The 24,660-nt window shown below is 53.6% G+C and overlaps 1 protein-coding gene across 1 annotated transcript in view; it reads right to left on the reverse strand.

Moving 5' to 3' along the window:
• Positions 1 to 5,151: 5,151 nt before the first annotated feature.
• LOC132832918 (uncharacterized WD repeat-containing protein all2124-like) overlaps positions 5,152 to 24,660 on the reverse strand; it is a 64,134-nt gene continuing 44,625 nt past the window's right edge. The window contains exons 5-7 of the mRNA XM_060851158.1: positions 11,220 to 11,300; positions 5,844 to 6,056; positions 5,152 to 5,271 (exon numbers count right to left, since the gene is read on the reverse strand). Coding sequence (XP_060707141.1) covers positions 5,152 to 5,271; positions 5,844 to 6,056; positions 11,220 to 11,300 — 414 coding nt within the window. The remainder of the gene's footprint in view (positions 5,272 to 5,843; positions 6,057 to 11,219; positions 11,301 to 24,660) is intronic.

A 24,660-nucleotide genomic window follows, 5' to 3' on the forward strand; every position in this document is an offset into this window, starting at 1 on the left:
CTCTGTGTGTAAGTCACTGTTGTGTATGTCTAGATGTTACATGTGTATCTGTGCGAGTGAGCGCCTGCCACTGCTTCCTTTTCTGTGTGTCTCTGAGTATCTGTACTTCTGTGGGTTTCCCTGTGTGTGAAGGTGTGTATCTGTGTGAGTGTGTCTGTGTGAGTGACAGTGTCTATGTGTCTGTGTGTGAGAGAGAGTATGTGAGGTTGTGCGTGTCTGTGTGAGTGTGTCTATATGAGAGTATGTCTGTGTGAGTGTGTCTATATGAGAGTGTCTGTGTGTGTGAGACACTGTAAAGTTGTCTGTGTAAGTGAGGAAGGGAGAGTCGCTCTGCCATGATGTGGGGGACTGGGGAGTTGTGTTTAAATCCTCCTTGGATTTTTATTCCTTGCTGCAGTTTTCTTGCTGATGTGGGGATGACATTCCGACTGCTGACGGATGCTGGATCTGACAGATGGACGCTTTGGCAAGACTCATTCTCCATCTCTGAGCGAACCAGGAACAGCCCACCCGCAAGGAGCAGCCCACCCACCAGGAGCAGCCCACCCACCAGGAACACTCCACCCAGGAACACCCCACCCAGGAACACCCACCCACAAGGAACACCCCATCCACCAGGAACAGCCCATCCAAGAACACCCCACCCACCAGGAACAGCCCACCCACCAGGAACAGCCCACCCAAGAACACCCCACCCACCAGGAACAGCCCACCCACCAGGAACACCCCACCCACCAGGAACAGCCCACCCAAGAACACCCCACCCACAAGGAACACCCCACCCACCAGGAACAGCCCACCCAGGAACACCCACCCACATGGAGCACCCCACCCACACGGAACACCTCACGCAGGAACACCCCACCCACACAGAACAGCCCACCCAGGAACACCCCACCCACAAGGAACACCCCACCCACACGGAACACCCCACCCACACAGAACACCCCACCCAGGAACACCCACCCACACACGGAACACCCCACGCAGGAACACTCACCCAGGAACACCCCACCCACACGGAACACCCCACGCAGGAACACCCACCCACAAGGAACAGCCCACCCACAAGGAGCACCCCAACCAGGCACAGCCCAACCAGGAACACCCCACCTGCAAGGAACACTCCACCCACACGGAACACCCCACCCACACAGAACACCCCACCCAGGAACACCCCACCCACACGGCACACCCCACCCACACGGAACACCCCACCCAGGAACAACCCACCCACACAGAACACACCACCCAGGAACACCCCACCCACATGGCACACACCACCCACATGGTACACCCCACCCAGGAACACCTCACCCACACGGAACACACCACCCACCCAGGAACACCCCACAGACAAGGAACACCCCACCCACATGGAACCCCCACCCAGTAACACCCCGCCCCACCTAGCAGCCCCCTGTTGGAGAGACTATTTTTAATGAGGAGATTTTCTCCCCATTAATCTGGGGAGGGTAGGGGTGGGGAGGGGAGGGGAGGGGATGGGGAAGGGTGGGGAGGGGAGGGGGGAGCTTTCTGCTCAGAATGTAGCTCACTTTCCTGGATTCTGCTGATAGGGCGGTTCCAGGCGCTATCCAATTAAATTGACTTTGAACTCTGTCCCTGGGCGCTGTGTGTCTGTCTGTGTGTGTGTGTGTCTGTGTGTCTGTGTGTGTGTGTCTGTGTGTGTGTGTGTATGTGTGTCTGTGTGTGTCCAGGCTCACACTTTCAGCGTTTGTTTACAGTGAGGGGAGCAGACAGCGAGGGAAATGCAGAGGAACTGCAGGAGCAGCTGGGCCTGTCCACCAGGTGACATCTCTCAGATCATCAGCAACTCAATGTTTCACAGGTTTGAAAATTCCTTCTCTATCCCGTTTATACAAGACCTATCATCTGCCAACTAACCCCGTCCCTCTCAGATCTCTTCTACTCATTCAAACTGACAGTAAAGCTCCCTCTACACTGTCCCCATCACACACTCCCAGGGACAGGGACAGCACGGGGTTAGACACAGAGTAAAGCTCCCTCTACACTGTCCCCATCACACACTCCCAGGGACAGGGACAGCATGGGGTTAGATATAGAGTAAAGCTCCCACTACACTGTCTCCCATCAAACACTCCCAGGGACAAGGACAGGGACAGCATGGGGTTAGATACAGAGTAAAGCTCCCTCTACACTGTCCCCATCAAACCCTCCCAGGGACAGGGACAGCACGGGGTTAGATACAGAGTAAAGCTCCCTCTACAATTTTAGTCTGAATGTAAGACTCCTCATCAGTATCCCTGTCAAACTCTCCCAGGACAAGGGCAGCACAGGGTTAGAGAATAGTAAGGCTCTCTCTACACTATTAAACTGAAAGTAAAATTTCCTCTCCTGTTTTAAACTTCAAGGAAGGCTGCCTCATTACTATCCCTGTCAAACGGTCCCGGGACAGAGTTGCTTGCACATTATGTCCTCTGTTTCGAAGACATTCCTGTCAAGGATAAAGGCCTGCACTGAACCCCAGCGATCCTAGCTCCTCTGTACTGAGAGCAGCAACATCCTGACCTGACATTGTCCGAGCAGGAACCTGTCACCCTCCTGTTCCCTGGCCTGTGCTGGATGGGGGGTTACAGGTAGATAATCACCTCCCCTTAGCTATCGGAATGGGACCCGGAGCCAGGACGTCCACCTCAGAGCCAGGGAGACGACCCAGTACACCAGGTGAAGCCCTGAGTTGATAAACACGACCGACAGACAGAGAGTAAGGTGCTGTCCTTAGTGCTGACATGACCCAGGGAGCAGGAACACACTGCCCCAACACTCAGTCTCCACCTCAGGGCTGGGCCCTTTCAACAAAGTGGGAGAGATCTTTGAATCAATATTGCGTTCAGCAGCCACACTGGATTCAATCTCTGCAATCTGAAGAGAGGCCATTCAATCCCTCCACTCCTGAGGAAGGGCTTTTGCCCGAAACGTCGATTTTCCTGCTCCTCGGATGCTGCCTGACCTGCTGTGCTTTTCCAGCACCACACTCTCATCTCCAGCATCTGCAGTCCCCACTTCAGCCTCCAAAGAGCATCCAGCCCACACCCACCCCGCTACCCTAACCCTGTCACCCGCATTCCCCATGGCCAACCCACCCTAACCTGCACATCCCTGGGCACTATGGGACAATTTCCCATGGCCAATCCACCCTAACTTGCCCCATCCCTGGGCACTATGGGACAATTTCCCATGGCCAATCCACCCTAACCTGCACATCCCTGGACACTATGGGACAATTTCCCATGGCCAATCCACCCTAACCTGCCCCATCCCTGGGCACTATGGGACAATTTCCCACGGCCAATCCACCTTAACCTGTACATCTTTGGATTGTGGGAGGAAACCCACACAGACACGGGGCGAATGTGCAAACTCCACACAGCCAGTTGCCCGAGGGTGGGATCGAACCCGGGTCCCTGACGCTGTGAGGCAGCAGTGCTAACCGCTGAGCCACCTGTAATGGAATGGAACACGTACTGGGATATTCTCCTGATCTGTTATGGAATATCCACCAGCCAGGGTCTAGGAGGTGAGAGAGATTATTAAAAGGTAGCTGGTGAAGGGAAGAGCAGGAGCCAGACTTTCCACATTGTAAATGTACACCTCCCGACACAGCAATCACAGTTACAGGTACAGTGCAGCACCGAAATAAAGGTGAGTATCTTGTTTTTTCCATAATTTTTCAATATTTTCAAATGCAAAAGACATGCTTTGCAGGAGAGCTGTTTGAGTAGTGTGTGTGTGTGTGTGTGTGTGTGTGTGTGTGAGAGAACTCAAACTGGTCAGTCTCAGAAATGGTCAGTCACTTTCCGATCAGCAGTAATGAACATACTAACCAGAGTACTACACACAGTGAGTTATCAAACTATTTTATTGGCAATGTAAGCTGCAGAGTTTTAATCCTAAACCGAGCGATGGAGGGACTGTATTGGTAACCAGATTGCCTCTCCCTCCATTCCGACCAAAAGCAATGGTTCCCCATCCCAGAAACCTTGCTCCAAATCTCTTGCAGCCTTTGGAAGATGGACCAGTTCTGTGTGGCCAGTGCTTCCTGGTGACTGGAGGGTGTGAGAGCTCAGGGAAACTATGAGGATGAGAAGCAGTGAGGCAGAGCTCCTGCTAACGTCTCGGGGAGAGGGATACAAGTGGAAAGCATTCCCCAATTTCTAATGTCAAAAAGGAACCACACAAACTGCACAATTAGCAATGTATGTGGCAACCCTAGATCAGATACAACAAAATATTTTTAATCAAGAGACATACAAGGGCATGTTTTGGCTGTGCCAGAGGGTGGCTGACAGAGGGCAGCAGCCATGTTGGATGCCCTCTGGGCAGTCATGTTCATTGGCCTGGGGGGGTTGGCCATGTTGGACACCCAGGGTTGGGCAGTAGCTGCCCTCTGGGCAGTCATGTTCATTGGCCTGGGGGGGTTGGCCATGTTGGACACCCAGGGTTGGGCAGTAGCTGCCCTCTGGGCAGTCATGTTCATTGGCCTGGGGGGGTTGGCCATGTTGGACACCCAGGGTTGGGCAGTAGCTGCCCTCTGGGCAGTCATGTTCATTGGCCTGGGGGGGTTGGCCATGTTGGACACCCAGGGTTGGGCAGTAGCTGCCCTCTGGGCAGTCATGTTCATTGGCCTGGGGGGGTTGGCCATGTTGGACACCCAGGGTTGGGCAGTAGCTGCCCTCTGGGCAGTCATGTTCATTGGCCTGGGGGGGTTGGCCATGTTGGACACCCAGGGTTGGGGGAAATGCCGTCTATTTCAGGTTAATTTGTTTAGTGCCAGCACCAAAGGTCTTGAAAGGTTTTCCTGATCTTCTGGATGCTCCTTGATTCCCTGGAAACAGCACTGACCATCTGGAGGTTTTACACAATGAACGAATATTTTCATGGTCAGCTCTGGTGAATGTGTCGAGGTCTCAGTGTGGTTTCCCTGAGAGGTTGGGGGGATTCCCTGAGGCTGAATTATGTCCTGGTTTCTAATGGTGAATCATACAGTGCCCTTCCAAGCACTGCAGGATCAGCACAGTATCCTGCAGACTGGCAAATGGGCAAGGCTGGGTATCTCCTGGCAATGAGGGTGGGTTTCACCAGGGGGAATGGTTGCTCCTCTTCCCCAGACTAATAGAGAGTAGCAAGGTGGAGGTTCCCATTTACTCCAGCCACAGCGATCAGCTGCCCATCGAGCACACTATCCACAGCCTGGACAGTGTTCCTGCCCAGGGCTATCTCACCGAGATCCTGTGCAGACAAAATACAACAGCCATCAGCACAGTTCCTGGCTCAGGGGGAAATACCCCTCCTTTCACTATACGGATATCGAAGCTGTCCGGTGTTGCGGATGTGTTTGTCTAGCCCATTCTCCTGCCTTCTCCCTGTAACCCTGATCCCCGTACCAATAAGGAACCTGCCTTAAACATCTCTGCCTTAAACCCACTCCCTCCCCAGCCCTCCGCACCACTGAGTCCCATTGAGTCCCCACCCTCTGGCTGAAGAAATTCCTGCTCAGCTCCGTTCGAAAGGGTTGGTCCCTTCCCCCTGCGGCTGTGCCCTCAGGTCCTAGTCTCTCCAACTGGTGGGAATATCTTCTCCATGTTCACTCTACCCACACCACTCAGGATTCTTGAAGTTTCCTATAGGTTCCTCCCCCTCAACCTTCGGAATTCTATCCAGAGTCCGCAACTGCTCCTGACAGGACTAATCCTTTCTTCCTGGGATTATTCTCCTTCCTTTCCCCTTGCTGCTTGTCCCTCACCCCGCAGCGGTGAGCCAGCCCAGGTGGGGGTGAGGGTGGGGGTGGGGCTGGGGGTTACCTGCTGGCTTTTGTAGTTGATGGCGTGTGCACTGTGTGTCCCACTGCCTCCACTGAGGACCACCTCGCTGTTACAGAACCGGGCAGTGTACAGAAACTCACTCTGCCCCTTGCTGACGGGAAACGGAATGGTTTTCTCCAGCCTCAGGCTCCGATAATCCCAGAGTTTCAGGGCGTTGTGGGCCACCCACGATCCGGTCAGGATCCAGTTTCCCTGGAAATCACCACAGGCTCACAACGTTAGGAGCTGTAACACACCCCCCAGAGTGACCTGCTCCAACCAGGGCCCCCTCCCTCACCTTCCCCCCACCCCCCCCCTCCCTCACCTTCCCCCCACCTCCCCACTCCCTCACCTTCCCCCCACCTCTCCCCTCCCTCACCTTCCCCCCACCCACTCCCCTCCCTCACCTTCCCCCCATCCTCCCCACACCCTCCCCTCCCTCACCTTCCCCCCACCCTCCCCACACCTCCCCCCTCCCTCACCTTCCCCCCACCCTCTCCCCTCCCTCACCTTCCGCCCCCCCCCCCACTCCGTCACCTTCCCCCCACCCTCCCCCTCCGTCACCTTCCCCCCACCCCCCCCCTCCCTCACCTTCCCCCCCACCCTCTCCCCTCCCTCACCTTGCCCCCACCCTCCCCCCTCCCTCACCTTCCCCCATCTCCCCCCTCCCTCACCTCCCCCCATCTCCCCCCTCCCCCCCTCCCTCACCTTCCCCCACCCTCTCCCTCCCTCACCTTCCCCCCACCCTCTCTCCCCTCCCTCACCTTCCCCCCACCCTCTCCCCTCCCTCACCTTCCCCCCACCCTCCCCCCTCCCTCACCTTCCCCCCACCTCCCCACTCCCTCACCTTCCCCCCACCCTCTCCCCTCCCTCACCTTCCCCCCACCCTCTCCCCTCCCTCACCTTACCCCCCCCACCCTCCCCACTCCCTCACCTTCCCCCCACCCTCCCCACTCCCTCACCTTCCCCCCACCCTCCCCACACCTCCCCCCCTCCCTCACCTTCCCCCCACCTCCCCACTCCCTCACCTTCCCCCCACCCTCTCCCCTCCCTCACCTTACCCCCCCCCACCCTCCCCCCTCACCTTCCCCCCACCCTCCCCACTCCGTCACCTTCCCCCCACCCCCCCCCCTCCCTCACCTCCCCCCCACCCTCCCCACTCCCTCACCTTCCCCCTCCCTCACCTTCCCCCCACCCTCCCCCTCCCTCAACTTCCCCCCACCCTCCCCACTTCCTCACCTTCCCCCCACCCTCCCCTCTCACTCCCCTCCCCTCTCACTCCTTTCCCTCCCCTCTCCCTCTCTTCCCTCTCTTCCTCCCTCCCTTCCCCTCCCCTCTCACTCCCTTCCCTCTCTCCCTTCCCTGTCCCCCCACTCCCTCCCTTCCCCTCTCACTCCCTTCCCCACTCCCTCCCTTCCCCTCTCACTCCCTTCCCTCTCTCCCCTCTCACTCCCTTCCCTCTCTCCCCTCTCACTCCCTTCCCCACTCCCTCCCTTCCCCTCTCACTCCCTTCCCCACTCCCTCCCCTCCCCTCTCACTCCCTTCCCCACTCCCTCCCTTCCCCTCTCACTCCCTTCCCCACTCCCTCCCCTCCCCTCTCACTCCCTTCCCCACTCCCTCCCTTCCCCACTCCCTCCCTTCCCCTCTCACTCCCTTCCCTTCCCTCTCTCCCCTCTCCCTCCCTTCCCCTCTCACTCCCTTCCCCGCACCCTCCCTGCCTTCCCCTCTCACTCCCTTCCCCACTCCCTCCCTTCCCCTCTCACTCCCTTCCCCACTCCCTCCCTTCCCCACTCCCTCCCTTCCCCGCACCCTCCCTGCCTTTCCCTCTCCCTCTCTTCCCCACTCCCTCCCTTCCCTCTCTCCCTCCCTCCCTTCCCCTCCCCTCTCACTCCCTTCCCTCTCCCCCCTCTCCTCTCACGCCCTTCCCTTCCCTCTCTCCCCTCTCCCTCCCTTCCCCGCACCCTCCCTGCCTTTCCCTCGCCCTCCCTTCCCCTCTCACTCCCTTCCCTTCCCTCTCTCCCCTCTCCCTCCCTTCCCCTCTCCCTCCCTTTCCCACTCCCTCCCTCTCCCTCAGTTTCCATCTCCATCCCCTTCCCTCTCCCTCCCTTTCCCCTCTACCTCCCTCCCTGAGGGTGTCCCTGTGAGACTCTGGGATGGGGAGGGGGAGGGGGGGGGGTGACCCTGAGGGTGTCCCTGTGAGACTCTGGGATGGGGAGGGGGAGGGGGGGGGTGACCCTGGGGGTGTCCCTGTGAGACTCTGGGATGGGGAGGGGAGGGGGGTGACCCTGGGGGTATCACTGTGAGAGCCTGGGGGAGGGGGAGGCGGTGGAGACCCTGTGTGTGTCCCTGTGAGAGTCTGGGAGGCGGGGGGTTGACCCTGGGGGTATCCCTGTGAGAGTCTGGGAGGGGGAGGGGGGATGACCCTGGGGGTATCCCTGTGAGAGTGTGGGGGAGGGGGGATGACCCTGGGGGTATCCCTGTGAGAGTGTGGGGGAGGGGGGATGACCCTGGGGGTATCCCTGTGAGAGTCTGGGGGAGGGGGGTTGACCCTGGGGGTATCCCTGTGAGAGTCTGGGGGAGGGGGGTTGACCCTGGGGGTATCCCTGTGAGAGTGTGGGGGAGGGGGGATGACCCTGGGGGTATCCCTGTGAGAGTCTGGGGGAGGGGGGTTGACCCTGGGGGTATCCCTGTGAGAGTCTGGGGGAGGGGGGTTGACCCTGGGGTGTCCCTGTGAGAGTCTGGGAGGGGGGATGACCCTGGGGGTATCCCTGTGAGAGTCTGGGAGGCGGGGGGTTGACCCTGGGGGTATCCCTGTGAGAATCTGGGAGGGGGAGGGGGGATGACCCTGGGGGTGTCCCTGTGAGAGTCTGGGAGGCGGGGATGACCCTGGGGGTATCCCTGTGAGAGTGTGGGGGAGGGGGGTTGACCCTGGGGGTATCCCTGTGAGAGTGTGGGGGAGGGGGGATGACCCTGGGGGTGTCCCTGTGAGAGTCTGGGAGGGGGGATGACCCTGGGGGTATCCCTGTGAGAGTCTGGGAGGCGGGGGGTTGACCCTGGGGGTATCCCTGTGAGAGTCTGGGAGGGGGAGGGGGGATGACCCTGGGGGTATCCCTGTGAGAGTCTGGGAGGGGGGATGACCCTGGGGGTATCCCTGTGAGAGTCTGGGAGGGGGGAATGACCCTGGGGGTATCCCTGTGAGAGTCTGGGAGGCGGGGGGTTGACCCTGGGGGTATCCCTGTGAGAGTCTGGGAGGGGGAGGGGGGATGACCCTGGGGGTATCCCTGTGAGAGTGTGGGGGAGGGGGGATGACCCTGGGGGTATCCCTGTGAGAGTCTGGGAGGCGGGGGGTTGATCCTGGGGGTGTCCCTGTGAGAGTCTGGGAGGGGGGATGACCCTGGGGGTATCCCTGTGAGAGTCTGGGAGGCGGGGGGTTGACCCTGGGGGTATCCCTGTGAGAGTCTGGGAGGGGGAGGGGGGATGACCCTGGGGGTATCCCTGTGAGGGTCTGGGAGGGGGGATGACCCTGGGGGTATCCCTGTGAGAGTCTGGGAGGGGGGAATGACCCTGGGGGTATCCCTGTGAGAGTCTGGGAGGCGGGGGGTTGACCCTGGGGGTATCCCTGTGAGAGTCTGGGAGGGGGAGGGGGGATGACCCTGGGGGTATCCCTGTGAGAGTGTGGGGGAGGGGGGATGACCCTGGGGGTATCCCTGTGAGAGTCTGGGAGGCGGGGGGTTGATCCTGGGGGTGTCCCTGTGAGAGTCTGGGAGGGGGGATGACCCTGTGTGAGTCTTGGGGAGGGGGGTGGTTTGGGGACCCTGGGGGTGTCCCCTGTGTGAGTCTGGGAGGGAGATGGTGAGAACCTGGAGGTGTTCTGGGTGTGAGTCTGGGAGGGGGAGGGGGGGTTGACCCTGGGAGTGTCCCTGTGAGAGTCTGGGAGGGGGGGTTAGGACCCTGGGGGTGTCCCTGTTTGAGTCTTGGGGAGGGGGGTGGTTTGGGGACCCTGGGGGTGTCCCCTGTGTGAGTCCTGGGAGGGAGAAGGGGATGGGGGGGTGACCCTGGGGGTGTCCCTGTGAGAGTCTTGGTGGGGGAGGTTAAGACCCTGGGGGTTACCCTGTTTGAGTCTTGGTGGGGGGGGGTGTTTGGGGACCCTGGGGGTGTCCCCTGTGTGAGTCCTGGGAGGGAGAAGGGGATGGGGGGTGACCCTGGGGGTGTCCCTGTGCGTGTCTGAGAGAGGGAGGGGCATGACCCTGCGGGTGTCCCCTGAGAGAGTCTGGGAGGTGGGGGGAGAGCCTGGGGGTGTCCCTGTTTGAGTCTGGGGGAAGGGGGGTGACCCTGGGGGTGTATCCTGTGAGAGTCTGGGAGGCGGGGGGGGGGGGGGGAGAGCAGGGGGTGACCTTGGTGGTGTCCCCTGTGTGAGTCTGGGAGGGGGAGAGGGGAGACCCTGTGGGTGTCCCTGTGAGAGTCTGGGAGAGGGAGGGTGACCCTGGGGGAGACCTCTGTGTGAGTCTGGGGGAGGGGGAGAGACCCTGGGGGTGTCCCTGTGAGAGTCTGGGGGAGGGGGAGAGACCCTGGGGGTGTCACTGTGTGAGTCTGGGGGAGGGGGAGAGACCCTGGGGGTGTCCCCTGTGAGAGTCTGGGGGAGGGGGAGAGATCCTGGGGGTGTCCCTGTGTGAGTCTGGGGGAGGGGGAGAGACCCTGGGGGTGTCCCCTGTGTGAGTCTGGGGGAGGGGGAGGGGGAGAGATCCTGGGGGTGTCCCCTGTGTGAGTCTGGGGGAGGGGGAGGGGGAGAGATCCTGGGGGTGTCCCCTGTGTGAGTCTGGGGGAGGGGGGTGACCCTGGGGATGTCCCTGTGTGAGTCTGGGGGAGCGGAGGGGGAGAGACCCTGGGGGTGTCCCCTGTGAGAGTCTGGGGGAGGGGGAGAGATCCTGGGGGTGTCCCTGTGTGAGTCTGGGGGAGGGGGAGAGACCCTGGGGGTGTCCCCTGTGTGAGTCTGGGGGAGGGGGAGGGGGAGAGATCCTGGGGGTGTCCCCTGTGTGAGTCTGGGGGAGGGGGAGGGGGAGAGATCCTGGGGGTGTCCCCTGTGTGAGTCTGGGGGAGGGGGGTGACCCTGGGGATGTCCCTGTGTGAGTCTGGGGGAGCGGAGGGGGAGAGACCCTGGGGGTGTCACTGTGTGAGTCTGGGGGAGGGGAGGGGGAAAGACCCTGTTAGTGACTAGGAGAGTGCGGACTGACCCTGGGTGATGCCCCACCAGGTGGATGAGCTCCCTGAGGACCAGGTCTGTGTCAGGAGTTACTCTCAGTGGAAGATTGTGACCAAACCAGAGGAGGAGGGAGGGAGGGAGTGGGCACTCTGCCCCTCAGTGCCCCAGCTACTTACCCTGATGTCAATGCCATGCCCACAGATGTGGGGACCATTGAGAAAGCGACGAGCTTCCTTCTCCATTCGCTTGTCCCAGATCTACAACCCAGAGAATTCCTCCGTTAGCACGGGGTTTCACACAGGGAGGGATATCTGTGTTAGCACGGGGGTTTTACACAGGGAGGGATATCTGTGTTAGCACGGGGTTTTATACAGTGAGGGATATCTGCGTTAGCACGGGGGTTTTACATAGTGAGGGATATCTGTGTTAGCACGGGGTGTTACACAGTGAGGGATATCTGTGTGAGCACGGGGTGTTACACAGTGAGGGATATCTGTGTTAGCACGGGGTGTTACACAGTGAGGGATATCTGTGTTAGCACGGGGTGTTACACAGTGAGGGATATCTGTGTTCGCACGGTGTTTTACACAGTGAGGGATATCTGTGTTAGCACGGGGCGTTACACAGTGAGGGATATCTGTGTTAGCACGGGGTTTTACACAGTGAGGGATATCTGTGTTAGCACGGGGTTTTACACAGTGAGGGATATCTGTGTTAGCACGGGGTGTTACACAGTGAGGGATATCTGTGTTAGCAAGGGGTGTTACACAGTGAGGGATATCTGTGTTAGCACGGGATTTTACACAGTGAGGGATATCTGTGTTAGCGTGGGGTTTTACACAGTGAGGGATATCTGTGTTAGCAAGGGGTGTTACACAGTGAGGGATATCTGTGTTAGCACGGGGTGTTACACAGTGATGGATATCTGTGTTAGCACGGGGTTTTACACAGTGAGGGATATCTGTGTTAGCAAGGGGTGTTACACAGTGAGGGATATCTGTGTTAGCACGGGGTTTTACACAGTGAGGGATATCTGTGTTCGCACGGGGTGTTACACAGTGAGGGTTATCTGTGTTAGCACGGGGTTTTACAAGGTGAGGGATGTCTGTGTTAGCACGGGGTTTTACACAGGGAGAGATATCTGTGTTAGCATGGGGTTTTACACAGTGAGGGATATCTGTGTTAGCATGGGGTTTTGCACAGTGAGGGGTATCTGTGTTAGCACGGTGTTTTACACAGTGAGGGATCGCTGTGTTAGCACGGGGTTTTACACAGTGAGGGGTATCTGCGTTAGCACGGGGTTTTACACAGTGAGGGGCATCTGTGTTAGCACGGGGTTTTACACAGTGAGGGATATCTGTGTTAGCACGGGGCGTTACACAGTGAGGGATATCTGTGTTAGCACGGGGTTTTACACAGTGAGGGATATCTGTGTTAGCACGGGGTTTTACACAGTGAGGGATATCTGTGTTAGCACGGGGCGTTACACAGTGAGGGATATCTGTGTTAGCACGGGGTTTTACACAGTGAGGGATATCTGTGTTAGCACGGGGTGTTACACAGTGAGGGATATCTGTGTTAGCACGAGGTTTTACACAGTGAGGGATGTCTGTGTTAGCACGGGGCATTACACAGTGAGGGATATCTGTGTTAGCACGGGGTTTTACACAGTAAGGGATATCTGTGTTAGCACGGGGCATTACACAGTGAGGGATATCTGTGTTAGCACGGGGTTTTACACAGTGAGGGATATCTGTGTTAGCACGGGGTTTTACACAGTGAGGGATATCTGTGTTAGCATGGGGTTTTACACAGGGAGGGGTATCTGTGTTAGCACGGGGTTTTACACAGTGAGGGATGTCTGTGTTAGCACGGGGCGTTACACAGTGAGGGATATCTGTGTTAGCACAGGGTTTTACACAGTGAGGGATATCTGTGTTAGCACGGGGTTTTACACAGTGAGGGATATCTGTGTTAGCACGGGGTTTTACACAGTGAGGGATGTCTGTGTTAGCACGGGGCGTTGCACAGTGAGGGATATCTGTGTTAGCACGGGGTTTTACACAGTGAGGGATGTCTGTGTTAGCACGGGGCGTTACACAGTGAGGGATATCTGTGTTAGCACAGGGTTTTACACAGTGAGGGATGTCTGTGTTAGCACGGGGCGTTACACAGTGAGGGATATCTGTGTTAGCACAGGGTTTTACACAGTGAGGGATATCTGTGTTAGCACAGGGTTTTACACAGTGAGGGACGTCTGTGTTAGCACGGGGTTTTACACAGTGAGGGATATCTGTGTAGCACGAGGTTTTACACAGGGAGGGATATCTGTGTTAGCACGGGGTGTTACACAGTGAGGGATATCTGTGTTAGCACGGGGTTTTACACAGGGAGGGATATCTGTGTTAGCATGGGGTTTTTACACAGTGAGGGATATCTGTGTTAGCACGGGGTTTTACACACTGAAGGATATCTGTGTAGCACGAGGTTTTACACAGGGAGGGATATCTGTGTTAGCACGGGGTGTTACACAGTGAGGGATATCTGTGTTAGCACGGGGTTTTACACAGGGAGAGATATCTGTGTTAGCACGGGTTTTTACACAGGGAGGGATATCTGTGTTAGCACGGGGTTTTACACAGTGAGGGATATCTGTGTTAGCACGGGGTTTTACACAGTGAGAGATATCTGTGTTAGCACGGTGTTTTACACAGTGAGGGATATCTGTGTTAGCACGGGGTTTTACACAGTGAGGGATATCTGTGTTAGCACGGGGTTTTACACAGTGAGGGATATCTGCGTTAGCACGGGGTGTTACACAGTGAGGGATATCTGTGTTAGCACGGGGCGTTACACAGTGAGGGATATCTGTGTTAGCACGGGGTTTTACACAGTGAGGGATATCTGTGTTAGCACGGGGTTTTACACAGTGAGGGATATTTGTGTTAGCACGGGGTGTTACACAGTGAGGGATATCTGTGTTAGCACGGTGTTTTACACAGTGAGGGATATCTGTGTTAGCACGGGGTTTTACACAGTGAGGGATATCTGTGTTAGCACGGGGTATTATACAGTGAGGGATCGTTGTGTTAGCACGGGGTTTTACACAGTGAGGGATATCTGTGTTAGCACGGGGTTTTACACAGTGAGGGATATCTGCGTTAGCACGGGGTTTTACACAGTGAGAGATATCTGTGTTAGCACGGGGTTTTACACAGTGAAGGATATCTGTGTTAGCACGGGGTGTTACACAGTGAGGGATATCTGTGTTAGCACGAGGTTTTACACAGTGAGGGATGTCTGTGTTAGCACGGGGCATTACACAGTGAGGGATATCTGTGTTAGCACGGGGTTTTACACAGTGAGGGATATCTGTGTTAGCACGGGGTTTTACACAGTGAGGGGTATCTGCGTTAGCACGGGGTTTTACACAGTGAGGGATATTTGTGTTAGCACGGGGTTTTACACAGTGAGGGATATCTGTGTTAGCACGGGGTATTATACAGTGAGGGATCGTTGTGTTAGCACGGGGTTTTACACAGTGAGGGATATCTGTGTTAGCACGGGGTTTTACACAGTGAGGGATATCTGCGTTAGCACGGGGTTTTACACAGTGAGAGATATCTGTGTTAGCACGGGGTTTTACACAGTGAGGGATATCTGTGTTAGCACGGGGTTTTACACAGTGAGGGGTATCTGCGTTAGCACGGGGTTTTACACAGTGAGGGATATTTGTGTTAGCACGGGGTTTTACACAGTGAGGGATATCTGTGTTAGCACGGGGTATTATACAGTGAGGGATCGTTGTGTTAGCACGGGGTTTTACACAGTGAGGGATGTCTGTGTTAGCACGGGGTTTTACACAGTGAGGGATATCTGTGTTAGCACGGGGTTTTACACAGTGAGGGATATCTGTGTTAGCACGGGGTTTTACACAGTGAGGGGTATCTGCGTTAGCACGGGGTTTTACACAGTGAGGGATATTTGTGTTAGCACGGGGTTTTACACAGTGAGGGATATCTGTGTTAGCACGGGGATTTACACAGTGAGGGATATCTGTGTTAGCACGGTGTTTTACACAGTGAGGGATATCTGTGTTAGCATGGGGTTTTACACAGGGAGGGGTATCTGTGTTAGCACGGGGTTTTACACAGTGAGGGATGTCTGTGTTAGCACGGGGTTTTACACAGTGAGGGATGTCTGTGTTAGCACGGGGCGTTGCACAGTGAGGGATATCTGTGTTAGCACGGGGTTTTACACAGTGAGGGATGTCTGTGTTAGCACTGGGCGTTACACAGTGAGGGATATCTGTGTTAGCACAGGGTTTTACACAGTGAGGGATGTCTGTGTTAGCACGGGGCGTTACACTGTGAGGGATATCTGTGTTAGCATGGGGTTTTACACAGTGAGGGATATCTGTGTTAGCACGGGGTGTTACACAGTGAGGGATGTCTGTGTTAGCACGGGGTTTTACACAGGGAGGGATATCTGTGTTAGCACGGGGTATTACACAGTGAGGGATATCTGTGTTAGCACGGGGCGTTACAAAGGGAGGGATATCTGTGTTAGCACGGGGTATTATACAGTGAGGGATATCTGTGTTAGCACGGGGTTTTACACAGGGAGGGATATCTGTGTTAGCACGGGGTTTTTACACAGTGAGGGATATCTGTGTTAGCACGGGGTTTTACACACTGAAGGATATCTGTGTAGCACGAGGTTTTACACAGGGAGGGATATCTGTGTTAGCACGGGGTGTTACACAGTGAGGGATATCTGTGTTAGCACGGGGTTTTACACAGGGAGAGATATCTGTGTTAGCACGGGTTTTAACACAGGGAGGGATATCTGTGTTAGCACGGGGTTTTACACAGTGAGGGATATCTGTGTTAGCACGGGGTTTTACACAGTGAGGGATATCTGTATTAGCACGGGGTTTTACACAGTGAGAGATATCTGTGTTAGCACGGTGTTTTACACAGTGAGGGATATCTGTGTTAGCACGGGGTTTTACACAGTGAGGGATATCTGTGTAAGCACGGGGTTTTACACAGTGAGGGATATCTGTGTTAGCACGGGGTTTTACACAGTGAGGGATATCTGCGTTAGCACGGGGTTTTACACAGTGAGGGATATCTGTGTTAGCACGGGGCGTTACACTGTGAGGGATATCTGTGTTAGCACGGGGTTTTACACAGTGAGGGATATCTGTGTTAGCACGGGGTTTTACACAGTGAGGGATATTTGTGTTAGCACGGGGTGTTACACAGTGAGGGATATCTGTGTTAGCACGGTGTTTTACACAGTGAGGGATATCTGTGTTAGCGCGGGGTTTTACACAGTGAGGGATATTTTTGTTAGCACGGGGTATTACACAGTGAGGGATATCTGTGTTAGCACGGGGCTTTACACAGTGAGGGATATCTGTGTTAGCACGGGGTTTTACACAGTGAGGGATATCTGTGTTAGCACGGGGTTTTACACAGTGAGGGATATCTGTGTTAGCACGTTGTTTTACACACTGAAGGATATCTGTGTTAGCACGGGGTTTTACACAGGGAGGGATATCTGTGTTAGCACGGGGTATTATACAGTGAGGGATCGTTGTGTGAGCACGGGGTTTTACACAGTGAGGGATATTTGTGTTAGCACGGGGTTTTACACAGTGAGGGATATCCGTGTTAGCACGGGGTTTTACACAGTGAGGGATATCTGTGTTAGCGCGGGGTTTTACACAGTGAGGGATATCTGTGTTAGCACGGGGTTTTACACAGTGAGGGATATCTGTGTTAGCACGGTGTTTTACACAGTGAGGGATATCTGTGTTAGCACAGGGTTTTACACAGTGAGGGGTATCTGTGTTAGCACGGGGTTTTACACAGTGAGGGATATCTGTGTTAGCACGGGGTTTTACACAGTGAGGGATATCTGTGTTAGCACGGGGTTTTACACAGAGAGGGATATCTGTGTTAGCACGGGGTTTTACACAGTGAGGGATATCTGTGTTAGCACGGGGTTTTACACAGGGAGGGATATCTGTGTTAGCACAGGGTTTTACACAGTGAGGGATATCTGTGTTAGCACGGGGTTTTACACACTGAAGGATATCTGTGTTAGCACGGGGTTTTACACAGGGAGGGATATCTGTGTTAGCACGGGGTATTATACAGTGAGGGATCGTTGTGTTAGCACGGTGTTTTACATAGGGAGGGATATCTGTGTTAGCACGGGGTATGATACAGTGAGGGATCGTTGTGTTAGCACGGGGTTTTACACAGTGAGGGATATCTGTGTTAGCACGGGGTTTTACACAGTGAGGGATATCTGCGTTAGCACGGGGTTTTACACAGTGAGATATATCTGTGTTAGCGCGGGGTTTTACACAGTGAGGGATGTCTGTGTTAGCACGGGGTTTTACACAGTGAGGGATATCTGTGTTAGCACGGGGTTTTACACAGGGAGGGATGTCTGTGTTAGCACGGTGTTTTACACAGTGAGGGATATCTGTGTTAGCACGGGGTTTTACACAGTGAGGGATATCTGTGTTAGCACGGGGTTTTACACAGTGAGGGATATCTGTGTTAGCACAGGGTTTTACACAGTGAGGGATATCTGTGTTAGCACGGGGCGTTACACAGTGAAGGATATCTGTGTTAGCACGGGGTTTTACACAGGGAGGGATATCTGTGTTAGCACGGGGTTTTGCACAGTGAGGGATATCTGTGTTAGCACGGGGTTTTACACAGTGAGGGATATCTGTGTTAGCACGGGCTGTTACACAGTGAGGGATATCTGTGTTAGCACGGGGCTTTACACAGTGAGGGATATCTGTGTTAGCACGGGGTTTTACACAGTGAGGGATATCTGTGTTAGCACGGGGTTTTACACAGTGAGGGATATCTGTGTTAGCACGGGGTTTTACACAGTGAGGGATATCTGTGTTAGCACGTTGTTTTACAAACTGAAGGATATCTGTGTTAGCACGGGGTTTTACACTGGGAGGGATATCTGTGTTAGCACGGGGTTTTACACAGTGAGGGATGTCTGTGTTAGCACGGGGTTTTACACAGTGAGGGATATCTGTGTTAGCACGGGGTTTTACACAGTGAGGGATGTCTGTGTTAGCACGGGGCGTTGCACAGTGAGGGATATCTGTGTTAGCACGGGGTTTTACACAGTGAGGGATGTCTGTGTTAGCATGGGGCGTTACACAGTGAGGGATATCTGTGTTAGCACAGGGTTTTACACAGTGAGGGATATCTGTGTTAGCACGGGGTTTTACACAGTGAGGGATATCTGTGTTAGCACGGGGTTTTACACAGTGAGGGATGTCTGTGTTAGCACGGGGCGTTACACAGTGAGGGATATCTGTGTTAGCATGGGGTTTTACACAGTGAGGGATATCTGTGTTAGCACGGGGTGTTACACAGTGAGGGATGTCTGTGTTAGCACGGGGTTTTACACAGGGAGGGATATCTGTGTTAGCACGGGGTATTACACAGTGAGGGATATCTGTGTTAGCACGGGGCGTTACAAAGGGAGGGATATCTGTGTTAGCACGGGGTATTATACAGTGAGGGATATCTGTGTTAGCACGGTGTTTTACACAGTGGGGGATGTCTGTGTTAGCACGGGGTTTTACACAGTGAGGGATATCTGTGTTAGCACGGGGTTTTACACAGTGAGGGATATCTGTGTTAGCACGGGGTTTTACACAGTGAGGGATATCTGTGTAGCACGAGGTTTTACACAGGGAGGGATATCTGTGTTAGCACGGGGTGTTACACAGTGAGGGATATCTGTGTTAGCACGGGGTTTTACACAGGGAGGGATATCTGTGTTAGCACGGGGTTTTTACACAGTGAGGGATATCTGTGTTAGCACGGGGTTTTACACACTGAAGGATATCTGTGTAGCACGAGGTTTTACACAGGGAGGGATATCTGTGTTAGCACGGGGTGTTACACAGTGAGGGATATCTGTGTTAGCACGGGGTTTTACACAGGGAGAGATATCTGTGTTAGCACGGGTTTTAACACAGGGAGGGATATCTGTGTTAGCACGGGGTTTTACACAGTGAGGGATATCTGTGTTAGCACGGGGTTTTACACAGTGAGGGATATCTGTATTAGCACGGGGTTTTACACAGTGAGAGATATCTGTGTTAGCATGGTGTTTTACACAGTGAGGGATATCTGTGTTAGCACGGGGTTTTACACAGTGAGGGATATCTGTGGACGCACGGGGTTTTACACAGTGAGGGATATCTGTGTTAGCACGGGGTTTTACACAGTGAGGGATATCTGCGTTAGCACGGGGTTTTACACAGTGAGGGATATCTGTGTTAGCACGGGGCGTTACACAGTGAGGGATATCTGTGTTAGCACGGGGTTTTACACAGTGAGGGATATCTGTGTTAGCACGGGGTTTTACACAGTGAGGGATATTTGTGTTAGCACGGGGTGTTACACAGTGAGGGATATCTGTGTTAGCACGGTGTTTTACACAGTGAGGGATATCTGTGTTAGCGCGGGGTTTTACACAGTGAGGGATATTTTTGTTAGCACGGGGTATTACACAGTGAGGGATATCTGTGTTAGCACGGGGCTTTACACAGTGAGGGATATCTGTGTTAGCACGGGGTTTTACACAGTGAGGGATATCTGTGTTAGCACGGGGTTTTACACAGTGAGGGATATTTGTGTTAGCACGTTGTTTTACACACTGAAGGATATCTGTGTTAGCACGGGGTTTTACACAGGGAGGGATATCTGTGTTAGCACGGGGTATTATACAGTGAGGGATCGTTGTGTGAGCACGGGGTTTTACACAGTGAGGGATATCTGTGTTAGCACGGGGTTTTACACAGTGAGGGATATCTGTGTTAGCACGGGGTGTTACACAGTGAGGGATATCTGTGTTAGCACGAGGTTTTACACAGTGAGGGATGTCTGTGTTAGCACGGGGCATTACACAGTGAGGGATATCTGTGTTAGCACGGGGTTTTACACAGTAAGGGATATCTGTGTTAGCACGGGGCATTACACAGTGAGGGATATCTGTGTTAGCACGGGGTTTTACACAGTGAGGGATATCTGTGTTAGCACGGGGTTTTACACAGTGAGGGATATCTGTGTTAGCATGGGGTTTTACACAGGGAGGGGTATCTGTGTTAGCACGGGGTTTTACACAGTGAGGGATGTCTGTGTTAGCACGGGGCGTTACACAGTGAGGGATATCTGTGTTAGCACAGGGTTTTACACAGTGAGGGATATCTGTGTTAGCACGGGGTTTTACACAGTGAGGGATATCTGTGTTAGCACAGGGTTTTACACAGTGAGGGATGTCTGTGTTAGCACGGGGCGTTACACAGTGAGGGATATCTGTGTTAGCACAGGGTTTTACACAGTGAGGGATATCTGTGTTAGCACGGGGTTTTACACAGTGAGGGATATCTGTGTTAGCACGGGGTTTTACACAGTGAGGGACGTCTGTGTTAGCACGGGGCGTTACACAGTGAGGGATATCTGTGTTAGCACGGGGCGTTACACAGTGAGGGATATCTGTGTTAGCACGGGGTTTTACACAGTGAGGGATATCTGTGTTAGCACGGGGTTTTACACAGTGAGGGATATCTGTGTTAGCACGGGGTATTACACAGTGAGGGATATCTGTGTTAGCACGGGGCGTTACAAAGGGAGGGATATCTGTGTTAGCACGGGGTATTATACAGTGAGGGATATCTGTGTTAGCACGGGGTTTTACACAGTGAGGGATATCTGTGTTAGCACGGGGTTTTACACAGTGAGGGATATCTGTGTTAGCACGGGGTTTTACACCGTGAGGGATATCTGTGTTACCACAGGGTTTTACACAGTGAGGGATATCTGTGTTAGCACGGGGTTTTACACAGTGAGGGATATCTGTGTTAGCACGGGGTTTTGCACAGTGAGGGATATCTGTGTTAGCACGGGGTTTTACACAGGGAGGGATATCTGTGTTAGCACGGGGTTTTACACAGGGAGGGATATCTGTGTTAGCACGGTGTTTTACACAGTGGGGGATGTCTGTGTTAGCACGGGGTTTTACACAGTGAGGGATATCTGTGTTAGCACGGGGTTTTACACAGTGAGGGATATCTGTGTAGCACGAGGTTTTACACAGGGAGGGATATCTGTGTTAGCACGGGGTGTTACACAGTGAGGGATATCTGTGTTAGCACGGGGTTTTACACAGGGAGGGATATCTGTGTTAGCACGGGGTTTTTACACAGTGAGGGATATCTGTGTTAGCACGGGGTTTTACACACTGAAGGATATCTGTGTAGCACGAGGTTTTACACAGGGAGGGATATCTGTGTTAGCACGGGGTTTTACACAGTGAGGGATATCTGTGTTAGCACGGGGTTTTACACAGGGAGAGATATCTGTGTTAGCACGGGTTTTTACACAGGGAGGGATATCTGCGTTAGCACGGGGTTTTACACAGTGAGGGATATCTGTGTTAGCACGGGGTTTTACACAGTGAGGGATATCTGTGTTAGCACGGGGTTTTACACAGTGAGAGATATCTGTGTTAGCACGGTGTTTTACACAGTGAGGGATATCTGTGTTAGCACGGGGTTTTACACAGTGAGGGATATCTGTGTTAGCACGGGGTTTTACACAGTGAGGGATATCTGTGTTAGCACGGGGTTTTACACAGTGAGGGATATCTGCGTTAGCACGGGGTGTTACACAGTGAGGGATATCTGCGTTAGCACGGGGCGTTACACAGTGAGGGATATCTGTGTTAGCACGGGGTTTTACACAGTGAGGGATATCTGTGTTAGCACGGGGTTTTACACAGTGAGGGATATTTGTGTTAGCACGGGGTGTTACACAGTGAGGGATATCTGTGTTAGCACGGGGTTTTACACAGTGAGGGATATCTGTGTTAGCACGGGGTTTTACACAGTGAGGGATATTTGTGTTAGCACGGGGTGTTACACAGTGAGGGATATCTGTGTTAGCACGGTGTTTTACACAGTGAGGGATATCTGTGTTAGCGCGGGGTTTTACACAGTGAGGGATATTTTTGTTAGCACGGGGTATTACACAGTGAGGGATATCTGTGTTAGCACGGGGCTTTACACAGTGAGGGATATCTGTGTTAGCACGGGGTTTTACACAGTGAGGGATATCTGTGTTAGCACGGGGTTTTACACAGTGAGGGATATCTGTGTTAGCACGTTGTTTTACACACTGAAGGATATCTGTGTTAGCACGGGGTTTTACACAGGGAGGGATATCTGTGTTAGCACGGGGTATTATACAGTGAGGGATTGTTGTGTGAGCACGGGGTTTTACACAGTGAGGGATATTTGTGTTAGCACGGGGTTTTACACAGTGAGGGATATCCGTGTTAGCACGGGGTTTTACACAGTGAGGGATATCTGTGTTAGCGCGGGGTTTTACACAGTGAGGGATATCTGTGTTAGCACGGGGTTTTACACAGTGAGGGATATCTGTGTTAGCACGGTGTTTTACACAGTGAGGGATATCTGTGTTAGCACAGGGTTTTACACAGTGAGGGGTATCTGTGTTAGCACGGGGTTTTACACAGTGAGGGATATCTGTGTTAGCACGGGGTTTTACACAGTGAGGGATATCTGTGTTAGCACGGGGTTTTACACAGAGAGGGATATCTGTGTTAGCACGGGGTTTTACACAGTGAGGGATATCTGTGTTAGCACGGGGTTTTACACAGGGAGGGATATCTGTGTTAGCACAGGGTTTTACACAGTGAGGGATATCTGTGTTAGCACGGGGTTTTACACAGGGAGGGATATCTGTGTTAGCACGGGGTATTATACAGTGAGGGATCGTTGTGTTAGCACGGTGTTTTACATAGGGAGGGATATCTGTGTTAGCACGGGGTATGATACAGTGAGGGATCGTTGTGTTAGCACGGGGTTTTACACAGTGAGGGATATCTGTGTTAGCACGGGGTTTTACACAGTGAGGGATATCTGCGTTAGCACGGGGTTTTACACAGTGAGATATATCTGTGTTAGCGCGGGGTTTTACACAGTGAGGGATGTCTGTGTTAGCACGGGGTTTTACACAGTGAGGGATATCTGTGTTAGCACGGGGTTTTACACAGGGAGGGATGTCTGTGTTAGCACGGTGTTTTACACAGTGAGGGATATCTGTGTTAGCACGGGGTTTTACACAGTGAGGGATATCTGTGTTAGCACGGGGTTTTACACAGTGAGGGATATCTGTGTTAGCACAGGGTTTTACACAGTGAGGGATATCTGTGTTAGCACGGGGCGTTACACAGTGAAGGATATCTGTGTTAGCACGGGGTTTTACACAGGGAGGGATATCTGTGTTAGCACGGGGTTTTGCACAGTGAGGGATATCTGTGTTAGCACGGGGTTTTACACAGTGAGGGATATCTGTGTTAGCACGGGCTGTTACACAGTGAGGGATATCTGTGTTAGCACGGGGCTTTACACAGTGAGGGATATCTGTGTTAGCACGGGGTTTTACACAGTGAGGGATATCTGTGTTAGCACGGGGTTTTACACAGTGAGGGATATCTGTGTTAGCACGGGGTTTTACACAGTGAGGGATATCTGTGTTAGCACGTTGTTTTACACACTGAAGGATATCTGTGTTAGCACGGGGTTTTACACTGGGAGGGATATCTGTGTTAGCACGGGGTTTTACACAGTGAGGGATGTCTGTGTTAGCACGGGGTTTTACACAGGGAGGGATGTCTGTGTTAGCACGGTGTTTTACACAGTGAGGGATATCTGTGTTAGCACGGGGTTTTACACAGTGAGGGATATCTGTGTTAGCACGGGGTTTTACACAGTGAGGGATATCTGTGTTAGCACAGGGTTTTACACAGTGAGGGATATCTGTGTTAGCACGGGGCGTTACACAGTGAAGGATATCTGTGTTAGCACGGGGTTTTACACAGGGAGGGATATCTGTGTTAGCACGGGGTTTTGCACAGTGAGGGATATCTGTGTTAGCACGGGGTTTTACACAGTGAGGGATATCTGTGTTAGCACGGGCTGTTACACAGTGAGGGATATCTGTGTTAGCACGGGGCTTTACACAGTGAGGGATATCTGTGTTAGCACGGGGTTTTACACAGTGAGGGATATCTGTGTTAGCACGGGGTTTTACACAGTGAGGGATATCTGTGTTAGCACGGGGTTTTACACAGTGAGGGATATCTGTGTTAGCACGTTGTTTTACACACTGAAGGATATCTGTGTTAGCACGGGGTTTTACACTGGGAGGGATATCTGTGTTAGCACGGGGTTTTACACAGTGAGGGATGTCTGTGTTAGCACGGGGTTTTACACAGTGAGGGATATCTGTGTTAGCACGGGGTTTTACACAGTGAGGGATGTCTGTGTTAGCACGGGGCGTTGCACAGTGAGGGATATCTGTGTTAGCACGGGGTTTTACACAGTGAGGGATGTCTGTGTTAGCATGGGGCGTTACACAGTGAGGGATATCTGTGTTAGCACAGGGTTTTACACAGTGAGGGATATCTGTGTTAGCACGGGGTTTTACACAGTGAGGGATATCTGTGTTAGCACGGGGTTTTACA

Source organism: Hemiscyllium ocellatum, chromosome 35 (assembly GCF_020745735.1).
Source record: "Hemiscyllium ocellatum isolate sHemOce1 chromosome 35, sHemOce1.pat.X.cur, whole genome shotgun sequence".
NCBI classification, from domain to species: Eukaryota; Metazoa; Chordata; class Chondrichthyes; order Orectolobiformes; family Hemiscylliidae; genus Hemiscyllium; species Hemiscyllium ocellatum.